General features: G+C 46.8%; 1 protein-coding gene across 1 annotated transcript; it reads left to right on the top strand.

Moving 5' to 3' along the window:
• Positions 1-224: 224 nt before the first annotated feature.
• LOC138359417 (serine-aspartate repeat-containing protein I-like) lies at positions 225-11,286 on the top strand. Its single transcript, XM_069318553.1, has 2 exons — positions 225-270; positions 10,409-11,286. The coding sequence occupies exons 1-2, from the start codon at positions 225-227 to the stop codon at positions 11,284-11,286; spliced, it is 924 nt and encodes a 307-aa protein (XP_069174654.1).
• Positions 11,287-15,440: the final 4,154 nt, after the last annotated feature.

The following is a 15,440-nucleotide window of genomic DNA, read 5'->3' as shown; positions in this document are numbered from 1 at the left end:
TATTATACAACAGGAAACGATGTTATTCATCATCAGGGAACACTATTAGGGCAGCACCATCAGTAACAAAGCGAACACTCACACACAATCACTCCTAGGGTCAATACAGCTCAGACCAGACAAGAGGGAACCACCGGGCTTGATGTATAAACTCTGTACCGCACAGCAGATCTGAAATTGGCGGCCAGCTGTAATAGAATAGAGACGAGGCTTACCTAGACGAGATGGGGCAGCGGGCAATGATGGGTAAGGTGGAGGTGTTGACGATGGGTAAGGTAGTAGAGGTGCATACGAAGGTGGTGAGGAAGGTAAGAATAAGGTGGGGATAAAAATAAGGTGGGGGTGGGAAGTTAAGGCTGGTGGATATCAAGGCAAGACTAAGGAAGGGGTTGGCTGTTATCTTGCTCCCTTATCACCGGATGTCATCAAGCCAGAGCATGTTAGCGTCACCTGTGAGGTGCAACAGTTCTTATCATCTACAGTCACGTCTTCGCCTCTTTAATTAATATGCTTAGGTATATCAGCACTTATACACCTGCCCTAGACTATATGAAGGGTTACACAGTGTGTGTCAAGAGCCAGGTGTGTGATACTAAGGCACCTGGACACTTATACACCTGCCCTAGACTATATGAAGGGTTACACAGTGTGTGTCAAGAGCCAGGTGTGTGATACTAAGGTACCTGGACATTTATACACCTGCCCTAGACTATATGAAGGGTTACACAGTGTGTGTCAAGAGCCAGGTGTGTGATACTAAGGTACCTGGACATTTATACACCTGCCCTAGACTATATGAAGGGTTATACAGTGTGTGTCAAGAGCCAGGTGTGTGATACTAAGGTACCTGGACATTTATACACCTGCCCTAGACTATATGAAGGGTTACACAGTGTGTGTCAAGAGTTATGTCAGTCAAATCAGCATTTCTCGGGATGGCAAGTGACACAGGGGCATGTGTCCTGCAGTGTCATGTGTCATTTGTGTTTCCTGTCATCTTCCTCACACTCCTATGAAGACAAGACACCTCCCTATTACCCATAATATATATCCTTCCCTCTCTGTCCCATCCATTAGCCTTTATGGCTGTGAATAAGCCGCCTTTATCGACCCAAGGGTTTCTATTTTCTAACAAAGGGGCGGCGATACGTATCCGACCAATCACAGGCTGATACTCTCATCATAGCTGGCATCTCGACCAATCAGCGTCCATCTCGATTCTCATCTTATCCCATCGAAACGTACAATGAGGTTACCCTTCGAGTCGCCATATTTGAATTCCTTTATCTTAATTTTCTCAGTTAAGTCTGTCAATTACACTCTAATAAACGCCATACAGTATTTCCATTGTGAATAACTAATGCTGGCGAGGGAGCAATTTAACATAAATTGCCTTGTTAGGGGTACCTAAGCAACCTACGTCATACCAGTACTGCAATATGCAGTACCGGTATGGAAGCCATACCTTACAAAACACTGATCTCTTACTGTGTCAATGGCTTTCTGGCAATCCAAAAATATGCAGTCTACCCCAACCTTCCCAACCTTCTCTCTGTTGGCTTATTTCTGTCGCCTCGTCATAGGATTTTATTAAACTTGTGAGGCAGGATTTGCCATCCCTGAACCCATGTTGTGGTGATAGGTTCACTATCATATTCTTTATATCCAGATACTCTACTAGCTTTTTCCCTCACAATCTTCTCCATCACCTTGCATGGTGTTCACCTGATTGGGCGCGCGGGGGCTGATCTTCGCCTCTTTGGACACGTGTGTGTGTGTGTGTGTGTGTGTGTGTGTGTGTGTGTGTGTGTGTGTGTGTGTGTGTGTGTGTGTGTGTGTGTGTGTGTGTGTGTGTGTGTGTGTACTCACCTATTTGTGCTTGCAGGATCGAGCATTGACTCTTGGATCCCGCCTAAGCAGGATCGACCCACACAGGATCCCTGTGTGTGTGTGTGTGTGTGTGTGTGTGTGTGTGTGTGTGTGTGTGTGTGTGTGTGTATATGTGTGTGTGTGTGTGTGTGTGTATGTGTTCACCTAGTTGTATTCACCTAGTTGTGCTTGCGGGGGTTGAGCTCTGCTCTTTCGGCCCGCCTGTCAACTGTCAATCAACTGTTTCTACTACCACTTTTTTTCCCACACCCACACACACCCCAGGAAGCAGCCCGTGACAGCTGACTAACTCCCAGGTACCTATTTACTGCTAGGTAACAAGGGCAAAGAGTCAAAGAAACTCTGCCCATTGTTTCTCGCCGGCGCCAGGGACCGAACCCGGGACCACAGAATCACGTGTACAACGTGCTGTCCGCTCGACCACCGGCTCCCTAGACATGCGTGCGGGCGTGCGCAAACACGACTAATGCTCCTCCTAGATAACACAGAAAAGGCCGGATATCATATATCAAGGGACAAAAGTGAAGGGTTGTTGATGCGAGAGATGACAAAAGGTTATGACTGAGGCATGTCTCCCCCTATCCCCATATCACCTGTACCTATAATTCCCCATCCCAAGAAATATTAGCATAAATTATAGGGGTAACTTATAAATTACAGGCCAGTGATTTTTTTAGTAAACCATTTATGCGTTCCGCCTGAAACTTTATGTTACATAAAGTCTCAGACATTACAAAGGAAATGTTCAACGAACAAATGTTTGTTCATTTGTTCAAATGAACAAATAATGATCGTACTGGAAAGTCAGAAGGAGTATTTAATTACTTGTTCATACGTTCGAACACAGAAGACATATTGCAAATTTTGAAATCATGAAATGCAACCAAAAAAAAATAAAAAATAAACCCCTCCAACAATTTCAGAAATTATAGCAACTATTTGGTCAGAAAATGACCTCTTATAATTTATTTTGTCGAGGATACAACACATTATTAAAAAAAAAATCCTAGACCTAGTATAGCATATATATTATATTAGGCCTAAAGAAAAGCATATATTAGGCTTAGGATTGTGTTGACAGGTTGGGTTCTCTATCTACTTAATAATTTGTATTCCACTTGAATACAAATTATAAAGTAGATAAATTATAGTAGTAGATAAAGTAGATAAATTGCAATATTAACATTGCAATTTTTTGAGGGTCGAACCGTCAAGTACGTTTGACCAAACAGTTGCTTAAAGAACTATAGTTATTTATGAGGAAGACCTGAAAAAAATGAGTTACATAAATTAAGGAAATCAAGACCAAATACTATTTTCAGACTAGAGACCATACTTTCAGACCATACTTTCAGACCGCGCTTTCAGACCATACTTTCAGACCACGCTTTCAGACCACACTTTCAGACCACACTTTCAGACCATACTTTCAGACCATACTTTCAGACCATACTTTCAGACCATACTTTCAGACCATACTTTCAGACCATACTTTCAGACCACACTTTCAGACCATACTTTCAGACCACACTTTCAGACCATACTTTCAGACCACACTTTCAGACCATACTTTCAGACCATACTTTCAGACCATACTTTCAGACCACACCGAAAGGACCACACACGCTGTCGCCCCCACACACTTAAATTAGCCTGCATGAAATGTACCTCATTATCCCCAGTAATTAAACCAACAGCTAATTATGCACTGTTTGCTCCTCAACACAGGGTCAACCTTGGAGGCGGAGAATGATATCTGATATCTAATGATATCTGAATGAATGATATCAGTGTGATATCTCTGATATCACACTGTGCCCCTTCACAGTTTAAGTGATCCCAGAACACACATTATTATACCCCAGACCAACTCATGCATAACTTATACCCAAGTTGATGCCCTCAACTTGAGTAAACAAACTCTCTTCGACTCTCATAAAATACGTCGCAATTTTTTTTTACGGCCCAATTCGCTAAAAAAAATGTATTAATAACACAGGATCTGAAATATTTACGTTTTCTATGCATTGAACTTGATGGGGTTAGGTGGGTTGGTTGGGTTCATAAGCTTGTGGTTGGGTTTAAAGATTGAATTTGTTTCTGCTTTTCCGAAGTGACAAAGCAAGAGAACGGGGCTGGTCCTTGGAGGGCTAGGAACGGGGCTGGTCCTTGGAGGGCTAGGAACGGGGCTGGTCCTTGGAGGGCTAGGAACGGGGGTGGTCCTTGGAGGGCTAGGAACGGGGCTGGTCCTTGGAGGGCTAGGAACGGGGCTGGTCCTTGAAGGGCTAGGAACGGGGGTGGTCCTTGGAGGGCTAGGAACGGGGCTGGTCCTTGGAGGGCTAGGAACGGGGCTGGTCCTTGGAGGGCTAGGAACGGGGCTGGTCCTTGGAGGGCTAAGCAAAGGGGTGAAAAGGGGTGAGTGAGCTAAGCAAAGGGGTGAGTATTGTGAGCAAAGGGGGGTGAGAATAGCTTGAGCTACCTCATCCCTTTGTGTGTATTTTACCTCAATAAACTTATTTCAATTTCAATAGGTTAGATGGGGTTGCTTTAGTACGTTGCTGGCTACATGAACAGTTGCATTCTTTACGTAGAGGAATATGGAGAGGAGCTGAACCCTTAGGGTGCCCATGTTAACACACCCTGACAGCTGAGTGGACAGCGCTTCGGATTCGTAGTCCTGAGGTTCCCGGTTCGATCCCCGGTGGAGGCGGAGACAAATGGGCAAAATGTTTCTTTCACCCTGATGCCCTTGTTCACTTAGCAGTAAATAGGTACCTGGGAGTTAGACAGCTGCTACAAGCTGCTTCCTGGGGATGTGTAATAAAAAGAAGACCTGGTCGAGGATCGGGCCGCGGGGACGCTAAGCCCCGAAATCATCTTAAGATAACCTCAAGATAAGATAACCCTCTAACATAGTCCGCTACAGTGATCCTAATCCCTTCAGAGATAATATCTAAGCGACCCCTGATAGCAATAATAGAGACTGGTCGCAAGAAAGTTGGAGAAAGGGGTCCCCAAGGGCTCTTAGGGTCCCTCTCTCTCCTACCCGCCCTCTTCCATGAGAGGGAAGGTCCCACTCCACCGCCCCTCTGTCATTATCCCATTTATCGGATTCGCCAAAAATGGGATCACCAAATAGGAAACCGGAAGCTACCCTAAGATAAGGCATCTGAAGAGGACTTAGATCCCTGTACAAATGTTTAGCTTAGAGAGGGACGTTGGGGCACTCCGGTGGCTTGGGGGCGCCGCCGTGGCTATTCACAGCAAGGCTAAGACCTTCCGGTAGTTGTCCAGCAGCTTCTCTATCTCATCTGAGATAGGATGTGATTTGCATAAACATTATTTTACCAAGAACCTTCGGCATACTGTGGGAGGGAATGGAAGAATTTCTTTTTCCACTAATTTACACAGGTTTCTCTGGGAGATAGCTGGAAAATTCTATTCTTTTCATATATATATATATATATATATATATATATATATATATATATATATATATATACATAATAGAATACCATTTAATAATCATAATTATATACATTGTAATCTAGATTTACATCTAGAACGTAGAAATTTAGAATGTTTGTCCAACGACTAAGCATCATAGAAGGTACACACACAAAAAACTATCAAGTTTTGTGAAGACTGTGTTAAGTGTATGAGAGCTGCATTCACTACAAGCTGATCAATCACCTTATGTGATCCAAAATGTCAACAAGTTCAATTGATGCGCCTCTTTAAACCGGCGCACAATTTATAAGAATATTTGGTACAGACAATTTTTTGGTGGTGGTAGGAGGTTATCTTAAGGTTATCTTGAGATGATTTCGGGGCTTTAGTGTCCCCGCGGCCCGGTCCTCGATCAGGAAGCAGTGCGTGACAGCTGACTAACACCCAGGTACCTATTTTACTGCTAGGTAACAGGGGGCATAGGATGAAAGAAACTTTTGCCCATTGTTTCTCGCCGGCGCCCGGGATCGAACCCGTTACCACAGGATCACAAGTCCAGCATGCTGTCCGCTCGGCCGACCGGCTCCCTCTGTTGAACTACCCGCTGGGTAGTTCAACCTGTCAACTGAACGAGGTGTTCAGGTCGTACTACCCTTCGCTAATGGTCGTGTTATTGAGCCACGGAACATGCCGATACAAAGGTGCTCTATAACACAGCACACTGACTTGAATGGGATGGGCGGTGGTGGAAAGGGGATACAAAGGCGCATAATGGGTTCAGGAACTGAACCCCACATTATAAAGGTAGAGGAAGAGATGGGAGAGGAGGGGAAATGGGGGAAGGGGGAAGGGGGACTTTGTACCACAATGATCCTCCCCCTCCCTCTTCCCCCCCCCCACCCACTAACCAAGTTCACAATCCAAGCAGATACCTAAATATCACTCAGGGACCAGTCAATAGCCATCAGTCACCACCAAACCAATGGTTGAGAAATGAGCTACAATGCTTAATTGAGTCATATGTCTCGATGGCTACACCTGACTCACAGCCTCAATTATCACCACACCCACATACCTGACTCGCAACACCACCTACCCGGATGATACAAACACCTGACATGTTGATTGACAGGATGATGACAAAGGTTGACGGGGCGGGGGGGGGGGGGGGGGGAGGAGGAGAAGATAGTGAGAAAGGGCGGACATTCACCACACAAGAAAGCACTTCACCAACCAACACACACCCTAGGCCGCTTAACACACCCTAGGCCGCTTAACACACCCTTAGGCACTTAACACACCCTGAAATCCACATCTCATAGCCCCCGTAAATCACATACAATTCCAGAGGAATGTCATCATACCACCCAAAAGTTACCATCTAAATCCCAATAAACAACATCCTCCGCAACACTGCAAATCGAAATCCCTTATGAAACCGGTAAAAAAAAAAAAAAAAAAAACGCGGTTTCTGACTATCAGCTGGCGGTCGCGCGGCTCGTAAACTAACCGCCCTTGCCTATGGGGGCCCCCAACTTTCTGCAACTTTTTTTTAGCTCCATATTACAGGCTATTAATCGCTGATAATTGTCTGGGCGAATTGAATTTGTGGCATGTAACCTCCGCTGTGAATAATTTAGCATCGGGATCCACCGGGAGGACGCGAATTAGCGTCCAGTTAGAGATGGAGGCAGCCATTACTGTCTGCGCGGGGGCCCGCTATCTAGCTAGGGTCTATAAGGCCCTATATATATATATATATATATATATATATATATATATATATATATATATATATATATATATATATATATATATATATATATATATGTCGTACCTAGTAGCCAGAACTCACTTTTCAGCCTACAATGCATGGCCCGATTTGCCTAATAAGCCAAGTTTTCATGAATTAATATATTTTCTCTAATTTTTTTCTTATGAAATGATAAAGCAACCCATTTCATTATGTAAGAGGTCAATTTTTTTTTATTGGAGTTAAAATTAACTTAGATATATGACCGAACCTAACCAACCCTACCTAACCTAACCTAACCTATCTTTATCACAGGTGTGTGTGCGACATCTGTGAAGACAGGTGTTCCGGAGGCAGTAGGTCATATGTCCTCACTCCTGATGAAGGTATTGACCTTGAAGCTGATATATATATATATATATATATATATATATATATATATATATATATATATATATATATATATATATATATATATATATATATATATATATATATGTCGTACCTAGTAGCCAGAACTCACTTCTGAGCCTACTATGCAAGGCCCGATTTGCCTAATAAGCCAAGTTTTCATGAATTAATTGCTTTTCGACTACCTAACCTACCTAACCTAACCTAACCTATCTTTATAGGTTAGGTTAGGTTAGGTAGCCGAAAATGTTAGGTTAGGTTAGGTTAGGTAGGTTAGGTAGTCGAAAAGCAATTAATTCATGAAAACTTGGCTTATTAGGCAAATCGGGCCTTGCATAGTAGGCTCAGAAGTGAGTTCTGGCTACTAGGTACGACATATATATATATATATATATATATATATATATATATATATATATATATATATATATATATATATATATATATATATATATATATATATATATATATATATATCAGCTTCAAGGTCAATACCTTCATCAGGAGTGAGGACATATGACCTACTGCCTCCGGAACACCTGTCTTCACAGATGTCGCACACACACCTGTGATCTCCCACACCTGGAGACACACCTGACAACGTGCGTGATAAACCAGTAGGTTAAAACAGCCGCCTGTAAGTGCGTGTTCGAACACATTGGTGTTCGTAATTACGTACACGTGGTGACAGGCAGACAAGAATATACGCAAACAGGAGACAGGCATGAATATAAGCCTGTAGTAGACGCCGACGTACGCCTGTAGTAGACACCGACGTACGCCTGTAGTAGACGCCGATGTACGTCTGTAGTAGACGCTGACGTACACCTGTAGTAGACGCCGACGTACGCCTGTAGCAGACGCCGACGTACGCCTGGGGGTGAGATAAGAGGAGTATAGGGTGGAGCCCCTCTACGCCAGCCTGAGTTACGCACCCACCTGCCACCCTTCTTGATTAGCACAGCCTCGATTAATAGGCGAATTATCTTACCATATGGACGGTGGTGTGGGGTGGGGGAGGGAGTGAACATGTACTAGCCTAATTCACCTAGTTGTGCTTGCGGGGGTTGAGCTCTGGCTCTTTGGTCCCGCCTCTCAACCCTCAATCAACTGGTGTACAGGTTCCTGAGCCTGAACCTCTATCATATCTACACTTGAAACTGTGTATGGAGTCAGCCTCCACCACATCACTTCCTAATGCATTCCATTTGTCAACCACTCTGACACTAAAAAAGTTCTTTCTAACATCTCTGTGGCTCATTTGGGCACTCAGTTTCCACCTGTGTCCCCTTGTGCAGGTGTACAGGTTCCTGAGCCTACTGGGCTCTATCATATCTACACTTGAAACTGTGTATGGAGTCAGCCTCCACCACATTACTGCCTAATGCATTCCATTTGTCAACCACTCTGACACTAAAAAAGTTCTTTCTAATATCTCTGTGGCTCATTTGGGCACTCAGTTTCCACCTGTGTCCCCTTGTGCGTGTGCCCCTTGTGTTAAATAGACTGTCTTTATCTACCCTATCAATTCCTCTGAGAATCTTGTATGTGGTGATCATGTCCCTCCTAAACTCTCCTGTCTTAAAGCGACGTGAGGTTTGGTGTAGGGGAGGAGGGGGAGTGTTGTGTGGTGGGGGAAGGGGGCGCCTACCTTAATTTCACTACCCCCTTTTTACCCGGCCCTCCACCCCCTTATCCGGCTCCCCACCGCCTTATCCGGCTCTTCATAACAGTATCACTAAGGCCAATTGAGCTTTTTAAGAACAGCAAATTTATTGTAATTAACTGATACATGATGAGCCCCAGACACCCCCCCAGGGCACCCCCAGGCCCCCCCCCCCTTCAAGGACGTGGGGAGGGGGTGGGTGGGGAGAGATGGGGAGGGGACCATGGGGGGGAGAAGAAGAGAGAGGGGGGGGGAGTGTGGAGAGGACAAGAAAAGTGACGCGAGAGAGAAGAGGACAGACAGAAGAGGACAGACAGAAGAGGCCAGAGAGAAGAGGACAGACAGAAGAGGACAGACATAAGAGGACAGACAGAAGAGGACAGACAGAAGAGGACAGACAGAAGAGGCCAGAGAGAAGAGGACAGACAGAAGAGGACAGACAGAAGAGGACAGACAGAAGAGGACAGACAGAAGAGGCCAGAGAGAAGAGGACAGACAGAAGAGGACAGACAGAAGAGGCCAGACAGAAGAGGCCAGGCAGAAGAGGACAGACAGAAGAGGACAGACAGAAGAGGACAGACAGAAGAGGACAGAGAGAAGAGGACAGACAGAAGAGGACAGACAGAAGAGGACAGACAGAAGAGGCCAGAGAGAAGAGGACAGACAGAAGAGGCCAGACAGAAGAGGACAGACAGAAGAGGACAGAGAGAAGAGGACAGACAGAAGAGGACAGAGAGAAGAGGCCAGACAGAAGAGGCCAGGCAGAAGAGGACAGGCAGAAGAAGACAGACAGAAGAGGACAGAGAGAAGAGGCCAGAGAGAAGAGGACAGACAGAAGAGGACAGAGAGAAGAGGCCAGAGAGAAGAGGCCAGAGAGAAGAGGCCAGACAGAAGAGGCCAGGCAGAAGAGGACAGACAGAAGAGGACAGACAGAAGAGGACAGACAGAAGAGGACAGAGAGAAGAGGACAGACAGAAGAGGACAGAGAGAAGAGGCCAGACAGAAGAGGCCAGACAGAAGAGGCCAGGCAGAAGAGGACAGACAGAAGAGGACAGACAGAAGAGGACAGAGAGAAGAGGACAGAGAGAAGAGGACAGACAGAAGAGGATAGACAGAAGAGGCCAGAGAGAAGAGGACAGACAGAAGAGGACAGACAGAAGAGAACAGACAGAAGAGGGCAAGAGAGGAGAGCTAGGCAAGAGGGAAGGAGGCTGAGACAGAGAAGGAGGCTGAGACAGGGAAGGAGGCTGAGGCAGAGAAGGAGGCTGAGACAGAGAAGGAGGCTGAGACAGGGAAGGAAGCTGAGACAGAGAAGGAGGCTGAGACAGGGAAGGAGGCTGAGACAGGGAAGGAGGCTGAGACAGGGAAGGAGGCTGAGACAGAGAAGGAGGCTGAGACAGAGAAGGAGGCTGAGACAGAGAAGGAAGCTGAGACAGTGAAGGAGGCTGAGACAGAGAAGGAGGCTGAGACAGAGAAGGAAGCTGAGACAGTGAAGGAGGCTGAGGCAGAGAAGGAGGCTGAGACAGAGAAGGAGGCTGAGACAGGGAAGGAAGCTGAGACAGAGAAGGAGGCTGAAACAGGGAAGGAGGCTGAGACAGGGAAGGAGGCTGAGACAGGGAAGGAGGCTGAGACAGAGAAGGAGGCTGAGACAGAGAAGGAGGCTGAGACAGAGAAGGAGGTTGAGACAGGGAAGGAGGCTGAGACAGAGAAGGAGGCTGAGACAGAGAAGGAGGCTGAGACAGGGAAGGAGGCTGAGACAGAGAAGGAGGCTGAGACAGAGAAGGAGGCTGAGACAGAGAAGGAGGCTGAGACAGAGAAGGAGGTTGAGACAGGGAAGGAGGCTGAGACAAGGAAGGAGGCTGAGACAGAGAAGGAAGCTGAGACAGAGAAGGAGGCTGAGACAGAGAAGGAGGCTGAGACAGAGAAGGAGGCTGAGACAGAGAAGGAGGCTGAGACAGAGAAGGAGGCTGAGACAGGGAAGGAAGCTGAGACAGAGAAGGAGGCTGAGACAGAGAAGGAGGCTGAGACAGAGAAGGAGGCTGAGACAGAGAAGGAGGCTGAGACAGAGAAGGGCCGCAGAAAAAACCCCAAAGATGGTACCCGAGGAAAGGTTTGAGACGGGTAAAGGCTGAGGGTCGTCGGGGGAAATAGGACAAAAAGGCAACTGAAATAGGAGAAAATGGGCAAAAGGAGAGAAGGACCCAGGAAATGCTCCTAGGAACCCCATCCCCCCCTACCCCCCAGGCGGAGGATGGTAAAAATTAATAAAGAAAAACAGAAGGAACAGAGAAACAGGACATCAGAAGAGGAAATGTGTCAGCAACGAATAGAAAGAGAGAGGGATAGAGGAGGGATAGGAATGTAGTTAAGGAAGGAGGAGATAAGAAAGAGAATGAAGCGAAGGGAAAGAAGGGAGGAGAGAGAGAGAAAGAAAGTAAATGGAAGTAGCAGAACAGGAATAAAAGAGAGGAAGAGGGCAGAAAGCCAGAAAGAGATCGAGAGATGAGACGAGGGATGGAGAGAGAGAGAGAGAGAGAGAGAGAGAGAGAGAGAGAGAGAGAGAGAGAGAGAGAGAGAGAGAGAGAGAGAGAGAGAGAGAGAGAGAGAGAGAGAGAGAGAGAGGAGAGGAGGAAAGAGAAGAGAAAGAGACAGTGAGAGAGAGGAGGGGTGATGGGGGGGGGGGGGAAGAGAAGAAAAAAGAGCATAAGAGACATAATCAAGACATTAAAGATATCTACAAAGATAACACCCCAATGAACATACGCACCAAATAACCAAACTACACGAGAAATGATGGCAGCAGGAGACGCTATCCTGGCAAAACGGTGGCAATGGAAAGGTTATCCTCAAACGGAACAGAGGTCAGAGGAATGGAATAACACGTGTCACGGAATGGGGTTGGCAGGGACAAAGGGATAGGGAAGGGGGAGCCAGGGGGAGGAGGGAGGGGGCACGTGAAGGCTGAAGAGCACACACACAAAGAGGCCAGCAGGGGCTATAATGATACCCCTTGATATAATGAGCCTTTGTGCGCGTAACTGGCACTCCCATCATTATACAGGTCAAGCAGACTCTAACAGGATGTATTTATCAATTATCTTTATTATATTACATCTTATAATCCAAGTCAGTCCGGTTATGTCTTGGACGTGTGGATGGTGAGGCATATTCACTATTCTCAAACTCCACACACACTAATGCCTGCTAAATCCCCACACAAGATATGGGATATGAGGACAAGGAGCTGGGGTATGAGGACAAGGAGCTGGGATATGAGGACAAGGAGCTGGGGTATGAGGACAAGGAGCTGGGATATGAGGACAAGGAGCTGGGGTATGAGGACAAGGAGCTGGGATATGAGGACAAGGAGCTGGGGTATGAGGACAAGGAGCTGGGATATGGGGACAAGGAGCTGGGATATGAGGACAAGGAGCTGGGGTATGAGGACAAGGAGCTGGGATATGAGGACAAGGAGCTGGGGTATGAGGACAAGGGGCTGGGATATGGGGACAAGGAGCTGGGATATGAGGACAAGGAGCTGGGGTATGAGGACAAGGAGCTGAGATATGAGGACAGAGTGAGGAAACAGTGCCCAAACGCTTGCACCATCGGGGAATTAAATTAGCATCCCCTACATAATATTGGTACAAGACATAGGTCTTGCCATGTAATTATAGCACATTAATCACCCTCGTAATGGCACTAGAGCGGAAATCCCCGCCACTGCCCTCTATCTTCACACTAATGGCCACGCTGGGGCCAAAATGGGCCCCCGTACCCCCAAGATAATAAGCCTGTAATTTATATAAATAAATAGACAAACATATATATCTTGCAAATGTTGTTTTTCAGTGCAACAGACCGAGTTAATGACCCGTATGGAGAGGCCTCGTCTGTGGCCCCGTAGCTACACACACACAGAAGAGCTAGGGGAGACATGATCACCACATACAAATTTCTCAGGGGAATTGACAGGGTGGACAAGGATGGATTATTTAACACGGGTGGTACACGCACAAGGGGACACAGGTGGAAGCTGAGTACCCCACATGAGCCACAGAGACATTAGAAAGAACTTTATCAGTGTCAGAGTAGTTAGTAAATGGAATGCATTAGGAAGTGATGTGGTGGAGGCTGACTCCATACACAGTTTCAAGTGTAGATATGATAGAGCCCAATAGGCTCAGGAACCTGTACACCAGTTGATTGACAGTTGAGAGGCGGGACCAAAGAGCCAGAGCTCAACCCCCGCAAGCACAAATAGGTGAGTAAAACTACATAAGACAGGCGTTAGTACACGTGCACTAGAAAAACACTCTAGACAACCTGTCCTCTTACATAGAACGTCGCTTTTCGCACGTATGGGTTACATAAGGTAAAAAAATTACGTACTAGAAAATGGAAGCGGCTGGCGAAAGTGACTTACTGTCCCGTTTTCTGTTTTGGGTCCTCTGGTAGGTTAGGAGAGACTACTTTAAATTGACCGTTTTCTTGACATTGAGAAACCTTAGGAAAGCGGTGCTCTAGGAAGAGGAGGTGTTTCAGAGAACTGGGGTAAGTGGGGTAGGTGGGGGCGAATGGGTAAGAGGGGGATAGGTGGGGGTGAATGGGTAAGAGGGGGGGTAGGTGGAGGCAGATGTGGGCTTAGGTAAATGGGTAGAGTTTCAAGAAGCTGTTTCTGGCTTTGTGACACCACAATAAGGGTCAACTTACCTCTTACCACCCCTACCCCACATGCCCCATACACCCCCCCACCACCACCCCCTAACCTAATGACCCCCACCCCATCCCCCTCATTAACCCCCCCCCCCCTTCCCAACCACCGGTTCACGCGAGGTATCCCATGGCCTGTTAATGATGTCTAATTACCAGCTGTGACGACTACCCGCCCAACAACTCACACTAACTACGTCATGGTAGTTAAGACAGCCTCCTCCAGCACCTGCCCCAGGCATTACCCTTGAGAATGAACCAGGACGGACCGAAACGTCGTCGTCCCTTCAACTTCTAGTGTGTGGTCTGGTCAACATACTTCAGCCACGTTATTGTGACTCCTCGCCTGCACCCTACCCAAGTTCCTTAGCCCAAGTCACTCCCTATTATAAAAAGAATCTAACTTTATATCCACGTTTGACCCCAATATAAAAATACAACTAATAGAATTAATAAACCTTAATACATTACACAGGAAGAAGGTTGGTATAGGGTAACATAAGCGTAGACAAATTAATACAATCTGAGTGGGATTGGGTGGTTATAGATAGGAGCTGCCTCGTATGGGCCAATAGGCCTTCTGCAGTTGCCTTTGTTCTTATGTTCTTATCTACTTCAGAAGGCCAAACAATAGGCACCGAAAACGGCCATAACTCGCCGGGTTAATATCCTGTACACAGGGCTTGGTTCCCTCTTCCAAAGCACATTAAAACTCGCCCGAAACCAACATTAACAAATTCATTAGAGGAGAGGTGTTATAAATACGTTAAAGCATGACCGGGGCGTGAGATCCGAGTGGCAATAATTACTGGGTAGGTCCTGCCACTGATGACCTAAACGACAGCTCGGGCGGGACAGGTGGAGGGAGGGAAGAAAACGAGATTGTTGATGGTACACTGCGTCGTAGAAAACAGGAAGCGGGCCATCGCTTTTAACCGCCAATTCTTTGTCCTCTACAAACTCATTAACTATAGATCGTCGTCGCTCCTAAATCAACACAATAACATTAACTATATTGGATTCCGTGATACATCCTTCCCTCACCTATCCCGCCCAACCCATCAGAGGTCCACGGTTGTTCAACGTCCTACCAGCGAGCATCAGAAATATTGCAGGAACAACCGTGGACATCTTCAAGAGGAAACTAGATTGTTTCCTTCAAGGAGTGCCGGACCATCCGGGCTGGTGGTCCACGAAGCAACAGCCTGGTGGACCAAACTCTCACAAGTCAAGCCTGGCCTCGGGCCGGGCTTGGGGAGTAGAAGAACTCCCAGAACCCCATCAACCAGGTATATGTGGGCCTGCGGGCCGCTCAAAGCAACAGCCTGGTGGACCAAACTCTCACAAGTCAAGCCTGGCCTCGGGCCGGGCTTGGGGAGTAGAACAACTCCCAGAACCCCATCAACCAGGTATATGTGGGCCTGCGGGCCGCTCCAAGCAACAGCCTGGTGGACCAAACTCTCACAAGTCAAGCCTGGCCTCGGGCCGGGCTTGGGGAGTAGAAGAACTCCCAGAACCTCATCAACCAGGTATATGTGGGCCTGCGGGCCGCTCCAA

This window comes from Procambarus clarkii, chromosome 90, assembly GCF_040958095.1.
Source record: "Procambarus clarkii isolate CNS0578487 chromosome 90, FALCON_Pclarkii_2.0, whole genome shotgun sequence".
NCBI classification, from domain to species: domain Eukaryota; kingdom Metazoa; phylum Arthropoda; class Malacostraca; order Decapoda; family Cambaridae; genus Procambarus; species Procambarus clarkii.
Note: the sequence above shows the minus strand (reverse complement) of the source record. Positions and strands in the feature narration are given on the sequence as shown.